This window comes from Cupressus sempervirens, chromosome 3 (genome assembly GCF_028749045.1).
Source record: "Cupressus sempervirens isolate cs-2001-9-10 chromosome 3, ASM2874904v1, whole genome shotgun sequence".
NCBI lineage: Eukaryota > Viridiplantae > Streptophyta > Pinopsida > Cupressales > Cupressaceae > Cupressus > Cupressus sempervirens.
In genome coordinates this window covers 862,614,497-862,631,564 of record NC_143120.1, presented here as the reverse complement: position 1 = coordinate 862,631,564, position 17,068 = coordinate 862,614,497, and the positions used below count along the sequence as shown (strand labels likewise).

Genomic DNA, 17,068 nt, shown 5'->3' with positions numbered 1-17,068 from the left:
TCTATTTTTTGACCTTTATTGATGATTTATCATGCCACACATGGGTTTATTTTCTTAAGTATAAATTTGAAGCACTTGGATGCTTCAAGAATTTTACAACTATGTTAGAAAAGGAAAGTGGGTATTCCATTAAAATACTCAAAAAAAATATAGGGGGAGAATTCATCTCAAAAGAGTTTGCTAATTTTTGTGATACACATGGCATTCAAAGACAGCTTATGACAACCTTTACCCCCCAGCAGGATGGTATTGCAGAAAGAAAGAACCATACCATTATGGAGATGGCACAATGTATGTTAAAGTCTAAGAAACTTCCAAATTCTTTTTGGGGAGTTGTAGTGGAAACCACAGTTTATATTTTGAATCAAAGCCCAATAAAAGTTCTTTAGAATTTCACTCCAATAGAATCCTAAAGCATACAAAATCCCTTAGTATCTCACTTTCATGTATTTGGTTTCCCTACATATGTTTATGTTCCTGTTCAAAAGAGGAAAAAGTTGGATACTAAATCCCAAAATTGTATCTTTGTGGGATAGTTAAATTCCACCAAAGGATATAAATTTTGTGAACCTAACACAAAGAAATGGATTATAAGTCGATATTTTTTTGATGAAGGAGGAGTATGAAAATGGAAGAAAGAAGTTCAACAATCTACACCATTCATCATGGGTAATGAAGATGTTCAAGTCCCTCCTCTCTCCACAAGCTCAAGTGGAAGATCAAGCCCAAGCCCACAAGGTTCACCAATTTCCTCTTCAGGTGAAAGTTCAAGCTCACAATCTAGTCCAAGTTCCTTACAAAAGGTAGGAAGTTTAAATGAAATATATTAGACGAGTTCTACTATGGATCTATTTCCTAACTTTGCATTGTTAAGTTCCATTCAAGTTGAACCTTCTGTGTATGAACAAGTTGTGATAGAACCAATCTAGATTAATGCTATGAATGAAGAGATGCATGCTATTGAGAAATATGATATATGGGAATTAGTTCTACTTAAAAAAGAAAAATAGGTGACTGGTGTCAAATAGATTTACAAGGTGAAATGTTGATGGTTTTGTGAAAAGACACAAAGCTAGACTACTTGGCAAGGGTTTCACACAAACACTTGGAGTAGATTATTTAGAGGCTTTTTCTCTAGTTACCAAGTTCGATACAGTTAAAATCATATTATTATGCTACTGAAAACAAGTGGCCAGTCTATCAGATGGATGTAAAATCAGCTTTCCTAAATTGTTATATTGATGAAGAGATTTATGTGGATCAACCTATTGGCTATGGAAGAATTTTTCTAAGGCAATAATTCAATGCCAAGATCAAGAAGCTCAATAGATAGCACAAGAGAGACTAATGATGATCAAATGAGAACAGATATCATATAATTGGATAATTGGATGAATACATCATAGAGGTGTCTTGTATATAAAGGAAACTAGAATGACTAGGAGTTAGTAAAGAGATAAACATTACAACTAAGTACATGTCCACCAAGAGTGGATTATCCTCCATTGAGCACAAGAGTTTGTGCAATGATGAGAGGATAACTTTACATAGGTGTATCTCATAAAGAGATATTGTAGACACCATGCTCAAATAAGTTGCTAACTCCTATGTCGTCAACAAGACAACTCATATGACTATCCATATTCCTAAGTAAACTTAAGTAAAGTGAAATATTAATTTTAATTATTTACACTAACACCCCCCCTTAAGTGCAACTTAGGGGAATGCACTTAAGCTCACAAAAATAAATTCAAGATGCAATGTGGGTCCCAATTACTAGACCATGTTAGGTACCCATGTATAAATGCAATTCTCTACATACAATGCTATGCAATACAATGCAATCTCTTTGAAAATGGAGAAAGAGGGAAAACCTCATGGGAAAAAACTCCTCCAAAAAGAGAGATGAATAAATACAAGATGCATTCAAGGATGGAGTAATCAAGACCCCCCTAGTATGACATAGATCATGTATGTACAAGAATATATCCCCCATAAGAAAAATGCATGATGGTATCCCTCCATATTGAATAATCTCCTGCAAGGATGTCATGAAGACAAAAAAGTATCCAATGCCTACAAATGACATTTCTACCTTTAGGAAGAAGATACACCAAGTATAGGTGCAAGCATACTTCCCATCGTGGATAGGAAGATGGATGAGGAATTCATATGTAGTATGTTATGGATGTTGCCATTGAAGTCTACTCATATGTTGACAAGTCCTTGATGAATGTAGATGCCACAAGCCAATCTGGTGGATGGGCAAAAAAGGTGGCACAAAAGGTAACATGTCCACATATGATAGTGAATCAAACTCCAAAAAAAATTGAATCATCCTTATAGGAAGATATGGGAAGAGAAGCAATGTAGCCTCCCCATAATGATGAATGCACACCCATGAAAGAAGCTACTTGATGACTAAAGAAGCTGCACTATGAAAATTGAATGATGTTCCTCCTTGTAGGAAGAAGTGGTGTCATAGGTGTACTAGAGAATGCTCCCTGACTAGTAAGACGAATCCTCAAAATATATGATATCTGAGGAAACTGGAACACAATATCCAAAGATTGATATGTCTCCATTTAAGTAAAAGAGTCCTCCTCCAACTACTGAAAAGAAGTGTCCACAATCAGGTTAGTCTCAAATGAAAGATGAAGTGGTTGAGGGTCAGAGTGTTCTCTTGCAACAAGTGAAGAAGAATTATTCTTAACAAAGAGAAGATGGATGTCATCAATAATGTCTCCCACATCTTTAGTGTAAGACTCCACAAACAACATTGCAATCTTTGGAAGGAAGTCATCCCATGAAGCTAAAATATGAAGACATGGTGTTTCCTATTGCACTGAATCAGGAGCATTTGTCGCTGGAACTAGATCAATAAAAGCAATAGGAGCATTAGGATGTATGATTTCAACTGGAGTTGTAGGTACCACAACCAGACTGACTAGAGGTAGAATTTCCTCTAGTAATGGATAGATTTGTGGATCTCCATATGCTTCCCAAAGACACATCCAAATGTCATGAGGATCACTTGCCTTACTAAGAGGAGCAAAAGATTCCTTACTCATATTGTTATACATAAAGTAAAGAAGAAGAGAAAGATGTCCCAAGTTAGTAATAGGTGGAATTATCTTTGAATATAGATAAGGAAACACTTCCTTATGTTCTCTTAGATGATCAATCATCAAAGAACTCCATTTCTAATAGTTCCTTTTTGTCATTTTGAATCTTAAGCCAAAGTGACACTTTTTACATGACTCCATGCGATCAAATAATGTATGCACCCCCAAAATGCATAAAGGAAATCAAAGAACCCCCTCCTAATGCATGATTTTGCACTTTATATTTAGTGCAATTACAATGGTCACTTGCCAATTTAGGGCCTAAGTGGAATTCTAATTTTCTTGGTTACAAAATAAAATATGAAGCTATATTTGACCCAACAAGATAAGACACAAAACCTCTCAAGGATCTAATTAATTACAAGTGCCAAAATAGGCCAAAGAATGACCAAATCTTGAAAACACCATGTCTACTCAAAATTACTCCAAACTGATACCAGATTTGGAAAGTAGACAAAAAATTATTCACTTTCCAAAAAAATAGCACTTGAATATGTATCCATATGAGCCCACATGAAGCCTCTGAAGTTGTAAAAATTGGGATTAGTCGTGTTTAGAAAAATTCAGGAATAGAGATCACAAACAACCTACACCAATGTGTAGATCATGAAATTCTAACCTGAAACAAAAGAAAATTACTCAAAAAAAGGAGTTTGTATGAGGGAGATATCATTGTTTAAAAATCACCTCTATAATTATTTTTCCCAGATTACTGCAATCACACCTCCAAAAATCAAATGACTCTAGATTTCACCTTAGATGTCTAATTTTGATGAAACAAAAGTCGATTTGGGGTTTTTTTGACTTTCTAAATATGATGCCAATATTTGATTTGCACCAGCAAGCTCCAACCTTGACCTATATATATAAAAACAAAATCTCTCCAATGACTATGCAATGAAACTCCTATAGCTTTGATAGCATGTAAGAATTTGGTATAGCTATGATACCATGTAAGAATTTGTCTAAGAAAATAATTCAATGCCAAGATCAAGAAGCTTAATAGATAGCACAAGAGAGACTAATGATGATCAAATGAGAATGGATATTAGATAATTGGATAATTGGATGAATACATCATAGAGGTGCCTTGTATATATAGGCAACTAGAATGACTAGGAGTTAGCAAAGATATAAACATCACAACTAAACACATGTCCACTAAGACTGGATTATCCTCCATTGAGCACAAGTGTTTGTGCGATGATGAGAGGATAAGTTTACATAGGTATATCTCATAAAGAGATGTTTTAGACACTATGTGCTCAAATAAGTTGCTAACTCCTGTGTTGTAAAGAAGACAACTCATATGACTATGCATATTCCTAAGTAAAATTAAGTAAAGTGAAATAATAATTAATTATTTACACTAACACAATTAAAACACATGATAGGTAACTTACCTTTAAATTTTCTTTTGTCTATAAGAAATCTCATTGCTAGTAGTGCTTCATGTTGTTCTACATCTTCCTCATCTGTGTCACTATCACTAGAAACATATTTGACCTTTTTCTTCTTCTCTTTAGGTTCCTTTAATGATAAGTTAGCTTTGAAAGTAGATTAAATATTGTCAGATTTGAAACTATCAAAATTAGAGAGCTCAAAGGTAGTCAATGTACCTACAAAACCTCTTAGAGTCAGATTTGTAGCTCGTATACATTTTAGTTCTTGTATGGCAAAAACTATAATAGCATAGATGGGAAACAATGTTCTCAATACTTTTCTCAATACATTATAATCATCAATAATACCATTAGCTCTTCTTATAGGATTAACAACATCTTTTATTCTACAATGATATTGAGCAATATTCTCACCTTCTTGCATCCTCATATCATCAAACTTATCTCTAAGAATTTTAGATTTGGATCCTAAAACATTTGTGTCTCCTTCATAAATAGTGCGCAAAGTATCCCACATCTTCTTTGTAGATTCACAATCCTTGATTTCATCAAAATTAGAATAACTTAGGGTAGAGGCAATCTCAAACATTGCCTAATTGTGTTCTTTCTTCTTTTTCAAATCATCAATAGTTAGGGCTCCAACAAGATCAACATGCTTAGTGATGATGGTAGATTGTGCATGGTCTCCAAGACCTCCTAGTGTAGCTTCATTAGATTTTATCATGCAGGGAAGTTCTTCTTGTTCAGCTTGGGTACCTCTCTTTTTGATATCTTGATCTTTTGCTTCTAGTACCTTCAAACTAGTCTTCTTAAGCATATAGATATAATAAAAATTGCTGGAATTCTTTAGAATAATTGAGAGAGGGGGTGAATCAGTTATCCAAGGCCTAGATGTACAAATAATTTTTTTCACATCCTAGTAGACCCATATCCATTAAACCTTATTATGCATGCCTCCATTAGATCAGACACTACTTAAATTGTAGGTTATTGTCCTAGGTCAAAACAACTTTTCTAAAATGTAAACATGAAACATAACAAATTCAATAACACATTTGACAGATGGATTTTATATGAAAACTCAATTTGGGAAAAACCACTAGTAACATGCTACTAATTTTCTCACTCTTATGGAGTGATGCCTTGTGAAAGGCTAACCTCGTAAAGATTATAATACACACTATTAAATATGACCTGCTAAGAGGATTTCAATCATTTTGTTATGAGTGATTCTTGTTAGAGGGCTTTAGATCATTCACTTGGAATGTCACCCAATTAAATGTTTTACAAAAGACTATTAGGTCAACCATAATCCAAAGGATTAACCCTAGACTAATACAATGATTAGAAAGTAATAGTAAGGCTTGATCTAATAACAAATTACAAGTTGTAGATAATAGATCTTTTTTTCAATCTTCCATTTTGCTTGACTTTCACACACTTCATCTCTAATAGCTTGTTCACTCATCAAGTATTCATACTCTTAAGCCTTCTTTCTTTGCATGCCAATTGTTGTCCCTTCCATTTGGCCAATGAATGAAGCAATACCCTCTACTCCTTGTCTTCCTATGGTTCTTGCACATGACAACCTTTTCTTCTAACCAACTCTCTCTATAAATAGATATTTAAGATCTTTTGTCATTTAACCTCAATCATTCATTTTAGATTTAGGTAGGATTAGGTAGGATACAATGAATCTACCCTCTTTTCCATTTGGTTCCTCTAGAAACTTCTACCTTAATCATCTTTGAATTCATCATAAAATAGTTTATCTTGAAATATTTGCTAGCAGCTCATCATAGTTATCTTCCACATGCTTCACACAATTCAAGGAAACAAAATATTTGGCTTAGATTAATCAAATCTATGATTTAACATGAATACTAGCACTTGACATCAATATGTTGTCACTCATATTCCATATTGTTCTTCTAGTCATCTTCAACTAGTTCACTCGGCAAACACTAGAGTCTACTAATGCTTGGCATCAACTAAACTTTACTTGGCTTACACTATATTCGCTCAGTATACACTAAATCTTCACTTTTCTCAACTCGAACTAATTTTTTTCTTGTCTTACACTAAGTTTTCTTAGCACCTACTGTGCACTTGGTCAAGCTTGGCAGACAAAATTCTTCTTACTTGTTCTTCTACACTCAATGAGTGTATCCAACCTTTGCAACCTTTAGTAGATAAACAATACACTATATCATCATGGTCTTAACTGGTCTTTGTACTCATTTTTCATAACATAACTCAACCATTCCTCTAGGTTCTCTTCTTATCTTATTTGATCAAATCCTCTTCATCAATCAAGAAAATGATAGTAGTCACATAAACTAAGAAGTTGTCTTACTAGAAAGTAGCAGGTTTAACATTAGTGACATAACAATGATTGTTCCATTACATGTTCTTCACTTCAAAACAATCTCATATCAACACAAACTTCCTATATTGTACTTGAATCATAGAATGAAATCATTAATGGTAGTAGTTGAAGATGTGAATGAAAAAATTCAAAACAGTCTCATTGCATGCTACTTAATTTCTTCTTATGCATAAGTATATATCACTCTTCTAGATATTTTATAGCATTCAAGAAATTTCTTGAGTCATTATCAGATCACAAAAGTTATGGCCAAGAAATCATTAAAAACTTTGAAACCAATTTGAAGTCAACCAGTCAACTCAATAGGAAGCTCTGTGCAATATGAATTTTATGGTAACATCATTCCAAAAATAACATGCAATTATGCATTTGATTCCAATATTCAATGGATCCAGTGCAGAATCATTGTGCCTTTTAGACCAAGATTAATCCCTTGAAGGCAACAACACAATTAGAATTCAAAAGTTCATTTCAAGAAAACAAGTTTCTTGGAGCAGAAGGATCCAAATTATCCGTAACTAGGCAAGGAAAGCATAAGAAAATAAAAAATGCATTAAAGATGTTATATGTGAAAAAGGGGGATGACCCTCATATAATCATAATAATTGGAATGTCCCTAAATCGATTAAAGAACTTCACGTTAGAGTTACACACAATTTCTTATGATTTCTCTTTTAAGATAATATTGTCAATTGTTAGATAAATCTTAATAAGGAATATTTATGAATAGTCTTTGACTATAATACTATTGAATGAATATATTTACAAATAGTCTTTAAGTAAAATAAAATGAATAAAATGAATAGTCTTAAATTATTGCCTTGAATGGCATGACTCTTCAAATCAAATTATATTCTCTATATTATCTTTGTGTACTCTCTACCATAATTAGGTCTTATGGGGACCCGATTTCCAAATTGTAATAATGGAAAGATCTCGACAATTTGTGAATCCTCTTCTATCAATTAATTAACTAACTTTAAACATGGAATAAATATTAGAAGTCAAGGTCTAGAAATTGATAGAGGCAAGATAAAGATGCAACTTTAATCCAAGATTGAAAGGGAGTGGAAAGAAATGGTGGAATGACATTTCTCAATTTTATAATTCCTCCTCTATGTCAGGACTACAAATTTTCAAGAGTTTGCAAAAAAATTATCTATGTGAAGGAAAAAAATTTCAACTTGCCTTGGCTTTCTTCATTAAATTAATCTGCATATCTATGTAGAAGGGATCTTAATCCCATATATATATATATATATATATATATATATATATATATATATATATATATTTCTATAGGGCATGGTTGCTCTGAAAACACCACATTGAAAAAGTAATTAAAAAAATTAAACAATGACATTATGGAATCCACCTAGCTATTGATCTAAGTATCAAATCTCCCAAAGTCATGCTCATTTCCAACCATGAAAAAGATTGAATAAGTTTTAAAATTCCTCCATTCTTAGGATTTAAAATGATGGATTCATCAAACATCTTGGTTGCCCTAAAAAAGCTAACTGCTCCAAATAATGAGTGCTCTATTTATTCACAAAAAGGAAATAATTTTCAAATTGAAGGTGTTGTAAAGAGACCTCACAAATACAATACAACATGACTTCAAAAATTACTACCATGGAGTGAAAAAAAGTATAAAAAATAATTAAGTGAACATAGAGTGAAATTTGGAATCTAGTTCAGATGGTTGCCAATGATTTTCTCTTCCTTGATCTCCTTATGGTTTTCTCATCCTAGTCTCCAATCACCTCCACTTTCCATACTAATCAAAAGCATAACATAAAATGAAAAAACAATTTCATGTTAAAGTCAAACATAAAAATCAGAAATAAATTTAATAAACAAACAATGCAAACATGAAATGGGATTGCTCAAACACAAAGGAAGCAAAAGCTTTTAACTACTATAGAATATAAACTATTTTCTAATTGCCCAAACCCAAAGGAAAAATTTGAACCTAGTTATCTTTCTTCCTTCCACGTCCCACCAATGCCTCTGATGCCCTTCTGACATTTTGGCAAATCATATTTATTTCTAGCTATTTTTCACCAAATCTTGTAAATGACCCAATTTTGAGTATAATGATATCTTTTAATACCTATATTCTACCACCAATATTTATGAAGAAATCATTCATTCCTTACTATTCTAAAAAAAAATTGTTTCAGATTAACTATTCATATAAAAAATGGACTCACAACATTTTTTATTATAATTTTAAATATATATTTATATAGATGTTGCATGAATTTGAGAGGTCTACTATAAGACTAAAGTAGCCTCTTGGCTAAAAACTAGGTAAATGTGTATGGTGTAGATTCAATTATAGACTGCAAAATGTCACCCAACACAACATTTTTAATGGTTTTTATTATAATTTTAGCGAGTTTTGAAAATGATACAAGTTGACTTTCTAGACCATTTTGCAACTTGTTAATCTTCTTTAAATATGCATTTCTTCAATGAGATGCGTGCAAATGAAATTCTGCCATGATACAATATGACTAATTAGATCATGGTGTTTGATGGTTAATGGAGTTGATTAGTTCAAAATGAATAAGATTTAGTTGGAAACATAGCTTTTCAAGTAAGAGTTCATGGAAAGACACATGAACTACTACAAAAAAAACAAAATTTTTTTTAGAAATTATAGTTACATAATATTAAAATTTAGTTGATGTATTTAAAATGATTTATTTTAAAGCCCTTTGTCAAATATGTTAGTTAAAGATAACATAGTTATTTAATATTTCTAGTAAATATGATATATCAAATTGTCATTAAATAATTTAAAGATAATATCTTTGAATGAAAATGAATATTTATAAATTAAACTTATTAAATATTTATATACTTATAAAATATTCAGTAAATAGCGTTATTTTTTATATATACTATATACGATTTAATTTTTTAATTCGCAATTGATGGTTATAGTTTATGTAATAAATTTAATGATTTTGTTAATATATCTTAGAATGTAAATAACACAATTTATTTTCCATTGTATAATTATTATTCCAACCCCTTCACATAGGGAATATGAGTTTTACTTAATATCTCTTCTACTAAGAGCCAATGAGTAAAGGTTACCAATTCCATCAAAATAAATTATAATTAAATCTCCAACCATTATATATCTTACCTTTTGAATTTTTATCTTTGGTGGATGGTGTAATGAAGGAATGTGTAGAGATAAATTATTTTAATCTATTGGCAAATTACACAGTTTATAGCATTGACTTCTACAAGTTACCATACCCTCCTCTTTTTGGAGCAAGATTTGTCAACAAAGTGTTGAGCCACACAATACCCTATATCACTATTAGACTCATAGCTTTTGATCAAGTATCAACCACTTTTAGTGTCTCCTTCACCTCACCCAAGTCTTAATAACTAAAGTGAATATGGAAAATATATCTAAATTTATGTTATATGGAGACTATGTAGCCATGAACTCTTCACCCATAAACCACCTATATATCAAATATATATTCTACATAAGATCTCAATTGGCATGGTTTAATCATCAAAAAGATTATCGATCATATCACCACTAACTCAATCTTATCCCTCACATTAATCTTTATTTATTAATTTAAAATATAAATACGTGTTCTAGGAGCTACACCGAAAAATGGCTATAATGGCTTGTTCTAAAGATTGTAAGACTTGTGAACCAACCCTACTCATATTTCTTCTAAACTATATATATTACTTTTGTTTATTCACATATAGGAAAATGTCAAGATAACATTATCTACAAAATCAATATTTGATGCTTAGAGTGATGTTATTGCCTTTTACATATAGTAACTATGTTTTTGAAATAAAGGAGGGGTGAAAATTTATTCAAGCTGAAAGAGAAACAAGAACAAATAGAGAAAGGACATTAGATAGCCCTGTCAAGATCAACCAAATGATCAAGTTGATGGGAAAATCCCATCGGAAGTTGAGTCTTATCAACAATGTTCTAATTACACATATGGTTAGAAGCCCACTTCACCAAACAATCAGCAACACTATTCCATTCTCCAGGAATATGAGTGAAAGTAATAGACTCCAAATAAGTACACAAATTATGAATCTAGTTTGCAATCAAAGCTAACTTCAAACTAAATACTTTAGAATGTTGCTGATTAAATTGACATATCACGACTTGTGAGTCAAATTCACAGATAAGCCTTCACCAACCAAGGTCACAAGGCTTCTTCACAACATACAAAATAGCTATGGCCTCCATCAGGTTGTTAGTGTGATGACCCTTATAAATAGAAAACACAAATTGGACACCCCCCTTACTATCTCTACCAACATCACCAATGGTAATAGGGCCTGGATTTCCCTCAGAAGACCCATTCGTGTTGATTTTACGAATACCCTATGGAGGGCCACTCCATTTCCCCAACCTATTTATCTTTTGTAAGGGATGTCTACAAATCTTTCTTAGTATTTTTCTATGTGAGGGAGGAATATTCAGATGATTATTGAAAATATCCTCCCCTATTTCCATGGCCTTAGAAGTGTCACATTTTGTAGAAATAGTTTGCCCCAAAGAATGGAGAACTTTCCACCATAAGTGAGGAACCTCTAAAAAAGATGCAACAGTTCCTTTCCAACTAGATATGCCAATTAATAAAGGAAGGTCCAAGAGTCTAGGCAACTTGAAGAAATAAAGTCTTGATAGGAGCCTTACCCCAGTGAGCAAAGAATTCTGCCAGTGAGGAAACATGCCAACAGGATTAGTTCCACACATTCCACTAAGAGTGCCAAATATGTCTAGTGAAAGAGCATTGGAAAAAGAGATGAGAGATATTTTCTTCACTAGTCCAACATAGAACACACATTGAGGGTCCTTGGAAGCCACACTTACATAATTTATCACACGTAAGACAATGGCTATGGACCACCAACCACATAAAAAAATAACATTTGGGCCAAGAAAACTTGTACGAGACTTGCTTTCACCAAGGCATCTGAATGTCCTCCAATGTCTATCAAAAATGCTCAATATATCCTATAGACAGTAAAATTTTTCTAGACAAGTCTTCACTATCCCAAGCAAGAACATCATTACCAACCAAAGTAGTACACTCATGAGACTGCAAAATTTGAAATAGCTCCTTCCTATCCTCCTCAGATCCTCCTAGAGGCCATTCAGAGGGGTGTTTCTAATGAAAGGAAGGAGCCAAATCTCTAACACACCCTATCTTATAAAAATCAATTGTGTCCCAACTAGAAACACTACAAGTTTGATAGAGGACATGTAACTGAGGATGAGTGGTAAGAATAGAAGGGTGCCCATCCCAAGAGTCAAGCTAAAATAAAGCTTATGATCCTAAATGATAAATCTAAAAGAGACCATTTTTTAACCAACTGAGCTCCAAACTTTAGTGCATTCCAAATCATGGATCCTCTCCCCTCTAGAGGAAAGCAGTGAAATTCAACCACATCAATATCTAGAAAATACTTATGGTGAGAATATGAGCCCAAAGATGATTTTGGTTAAGACACCAATGCCAATAAAGTTTTGCAACCAAAACTTGTCCATTTAAAATAGTTGATCATAAGCCAAGGCGACTCTCCTTCTAAGGTCTACACACTGTTTCCCATTTAACTAGACTCCATTTAGAAGTTGAAAGGTTCCCACTCCAAAGGAATTGATGGAACAAAGCATCAAATTCTTAAAGAAAATACATAGGAGCAACTTGAACAAAACACCTATAAATAGGAAGGGCTTGGATAACTGATTTTAATAGAGTTAGGCGAGCAACAATTGATAGCCATCAATGAGTCCAATGATTAACCTTCTACTGTAGTTTATTAAGAAAAACTTGCCAGGAAGATCTAGGATGTCTACCAACAGTAAGAGGAATACTTAAATAAACAAATGGAAGAGACCTAATCTAAATCCTTAAAATAGCAACAATATGCCTCTGAATAGCCTTGGGAGTATTGAAGAAAAAAATGGAAGATTTTTTCTCATTAACTTTCTGTCCTGAAGCTACAAGATACACATCTAAAGTGTGCCTAAAAGAAGTAGCTTCTTGAAGACGGGCTTGTCCCATAAATGAAGTATCATCCACAAACTAAAGATGTGAAATAGGAGGAAAGCCAACACCCCATTTTTACCCATGAATCAAACCAATTAACACGAAGCTTAAGAAAGAAGTCCAAACCCTCAACTAGAATGATAAAGAGATAGGGTGAAATAGGATCCCCTTGGCAAAGTCCTCTAGAGGCACCAAAGGGCTTTGAAGGAACACCATTCACCAGAATAGAAAAAGAAGCTGAAGTAACACAACTCATAATCCAATTCACCCACTGTTGGTAGAAACCAAAGGCTGAGAGGATCTTTTGGAGAAAACTCCATTTTATTCTATCATAAGCCTTAGCCATATCCAACTTAATGAACATTGCTCGCTCTTTTGATGTATGCATAGAATAAATAACTTCTGAAACAGTAACAATTCCATCAAGAATTTGCTTACCAGCTACAAAATTACCTGGTTCCTCTGAAATCACAACTGGAAGGCATAGCTTGAGTCTATCAAGAATCAATTTGGTGATAATTTTGTACACAACATTATAAAGAGCAATGGGATGAAAGGAGTCAAGATTGTCAGCACCTTCTTTCTTAGGGATAAGAGTTAGTAAAGTATAATTCAATGCATGAAGCATTTGCTTATTTTGAAGGGATTCGTTAACAAGCTCCAATATATTCATATTAATAATTTCCCAAAATTCCTGAAAGAATTCTACAGGGAAGCCATCTGGCCCTAGAGCTTTAACTTTATTCATCCCAAACACAACCTGTTTAAGTTTAGATATCAAAATTGGACAAAGAAGAGAATCATTCATAGCATCGGTGATAAGAGATGGAATGCATGAAAGAATTAAGTTCTCCTCCTCAGCTGTAGGCTAGGAATCTTTGATAAAAAGGTTTGAATAAAATTGAAGGACTTCCTTGATCATAGCAGAATCTTTCATTTTTCACAAAAGACAGAAACTCAGGCTGAATCAGAACTCTTATTATTATTTGTTTTGATTGATTCTTATTATAATTTATTAAGATAAGTAGATTGCAACTGACGTTCTCTTGCCTATATTTCCCCCCCAATTTTATGTTTCATGTCAATAATAAAAGCAACCATCGAGACTTGCTCGTAAGCCTGACTTCATTTTATCTGTTCGAGACATAACCTTAGTTTGTCTTCTGTTTGTTCGAGCGTAACATAACCACGTGATTTCATAAACATTAATGTCATCCAACATTTCCCCAACAAAAATGTCCTACCACAATCTTCGCCATCAGATCCAAAAGATTCGATATACATGGATTATATCTTCACTTTCCAAAATCAATTTTGAAAGAAGGGGCTAACTAAACTCAATCGATCCAATAGTTAAATTCGATGTTGAGATTGAAGTGTAATTGTCATAATGGCATAGAAATCATGAAATTAATTGTAACATTGGCATTCATACATTTCACAGCGTCAGAATTGTACGTCCAGATCTTCACAAATCTTCTTTTGATATTCACAGACATTAGCCAGTTCGTTTGGTACAAATGAAGTGAACAAATCCAGAGCGTAGAATTGTGTTGAGAGTGAGAGATCTCTTTATGCAAATTTATATTACCTCCCTTAGTATTTCCTTGAACCAGTAAGTACCTAGCACCTGTCATCAATACTTTTTCGTAGAATTTGACAAGCCAATATTTCGCAGAAAAGGAGGCAAGATATGTTTTGACTAAATACTCCACCACATCATCTAAATTGATTATTACACTTCTAATCTATTTATCATACACTGACTAAGAAGGTATCTTCCTTCTCAATTATAAATACGACAAAGGAATTGTTTCTAGTCAGAAATACTAAGACGACATTAAATTATATCAAATATGAACGCGCAATGTATTTTCCCAACCATCGTTGTTGAAGAGGATTCTTCAATCTGAAAAATCTCTCTTACAAATCTACCTGAGTCTTTATTTAATCTTTATTTAAGGCCTCCACTATCCATTACTATTTCTAAAAATCTAGGCCCTTTTCAGTGTCGCTTTCATAGAGATTTATTCAATGATATTATATGTTCTATACAATTATCATATATTCCCACACGTCTCCCCAAAATGTGCTCTGCTCCTCTTCCTCTCTCTCACTTTGCTGCGATGGAAATTATTCTGCATTGTTTTGCTCTCTGCCTCACTTTCTCTTCAATCTGCACTTTCAGTTATCCCCAATATACTCTACCTTCCAATCTAGTGAACCATTATGTGAGTGAATGTAACATGCATGCCCATTCTCCATTGCTTCCTCAAAGATATGATGTATTTCTGAACCATCGTGGGGCAGATGTGAAAGAATCTGTGGCCAGCCTCATCTTTCACAATCTTCACAACAAGGGATTCAAAGTGTTTCTCGACAAGAATTCAATTCAAGCTGGAGATTACATACCTGAAGCAATTGAAGAAGCTATTTATTCATCAAATGTGCATCTTGTCATCTTTTCTGCTAATTATGCAGAGTCTATTTGGTGCTTGAAAGAGCTTGAGATGATAGTGAAAACAGGGGCTCCCATAATACCATTATTTTATGGGGTTGAGCCTTCAGAGCTCCGAATGAAAGATGAGAAGAGTGTGTATTCTGGAGCCTTCCAAAAGCATAAACACACTGGAAATTTTGAGCCACATGTTCTTCAGGATTGGAAGAAGGCGCTTCATCAAGTTTCATACATAAAGGGTTACGTTTTTAGAGGGTAATTTTCGTTTTCTATAGTAATTTTATTTTATGTTTGGATCATCATAAATGTTTATTTAATTTTGTTATTATTATTCTTTGTTAATAATTTGTTGATATTTAGATTCATATTTTATGTGTTACAGAGATCAAGGGGAGTTATTGGAGCAGATTGCTATGAATGTAGCTGAGCTTATGTATAAGCTAAGATTTCAACCAAAATAAACAACGACCAACTTAAATGAAAAATATTGTCCCCATCTATAATTAGAGATATGATAAGTGTTGATATTTTGTGATAGTTGGTTGTCTGGAAATGTAAAATTATTTGACATCTCTAATATTATGCTAGGTTCTGAACAATTGTAAAAATAATTATAGAATAAATATATATTTTCTTATTTTAATCTAATTAATTGTTAATGAAATACTATTTGGGGCTATTCTTAACTTAGGATGTGTATTTATTCTATTATAAACAGTTTGCTAATTCTTCTCTTGCAAAATTAATATTTTTTTGAGTTTCATATATATCTGTGATTAGTCATTTTTCAATCATGAAATTGGAATAAGGTAATGTGTTTATTTTGAGTGTTCAATTTAAACATAGATTGGGTTAAATTGATTTAATAACTTTTTTTAAAAATGTTGCATTTGAGTGATGTGGAAAAATGCAATGAGATTGATTCTATGTTTTCACCATATTTATTTAATTGTCCAGAAATAATAATGTTAACTTTTTAAAAACCCACATCGCAAACAAAAGCCATTTTTGGAATTGTGTTTGCATCTTTCAGTGGAATCAAATGACATTTGAGGAATTGAGAATATATATACATATACATATCCTATAACCTTCTCCCTTTTCCCCTCAACCTTACCTTCCCCCTCCCTCTCTTTCCATCTCTCTCCATCCTATCCTCTCTCACTCTCTTCCTATCCCCTTTCTGCATAACCTAATGGGGTTATGGATAACTAGTTGTAATGATTTAGTCCTTTATAGTGTAAACTTACATAATCATGATTCTCGCATTATAGAAAATAAGAATTTTATATTTCTAGGTATTAATAACATGACCACATATTACACATTATGCAAATATTAACTTCTTAATGATCTTAAACTGCCATTGCCAGCTTTTGCAAGGCCCTAGTGCTATGTCATAGGTACACATTTTTTATATCTTCATTCTTTGAAATAATCAAAATTTCAAGTTCTTGTGTGTCTTGTTCATGTTTTATAATCATTGTAACTTCACACTTATAGGAAATGATTGAATTGAATTTCTTTTTGAGTTTTTGTTCATGTTACTATACCAATTTCAGTTCATTTTATAACAAAATTTTGCAAAAAAAAATAAATCAAGAAGGTTATTGACAATGGGA

At 32.8% G+C, this 17,068-nt stretch overlaps 1 protein-coding gene across 1 annotated transcript; it reads left to right on the top strand.

Annotated features, from left to right (window-relative positions):
* Positions 1-15,234: 15,234 nt before the first annotated feature.
* LOC149569503 (putative 2' cyclic ADP-D-ribose synthase BdTIR) lies at positions 15,235-15,907 on the top strand. The gene is made up of 2 exons (XM_089816930.1): positions 15,235-15,701; positions 15,829-15,907. The coding sequence occupies exons 1-2, from the start codon at positions 15,235-15,237 to the stop codon at positions 15,905-15,907; spliced, it is 546 nt and encodes a 181-aa protein (XP_089673056.1).
* The last annotated feature ends 1,161 nt before the right edge of the window (positions 15,908-17,068 follow it).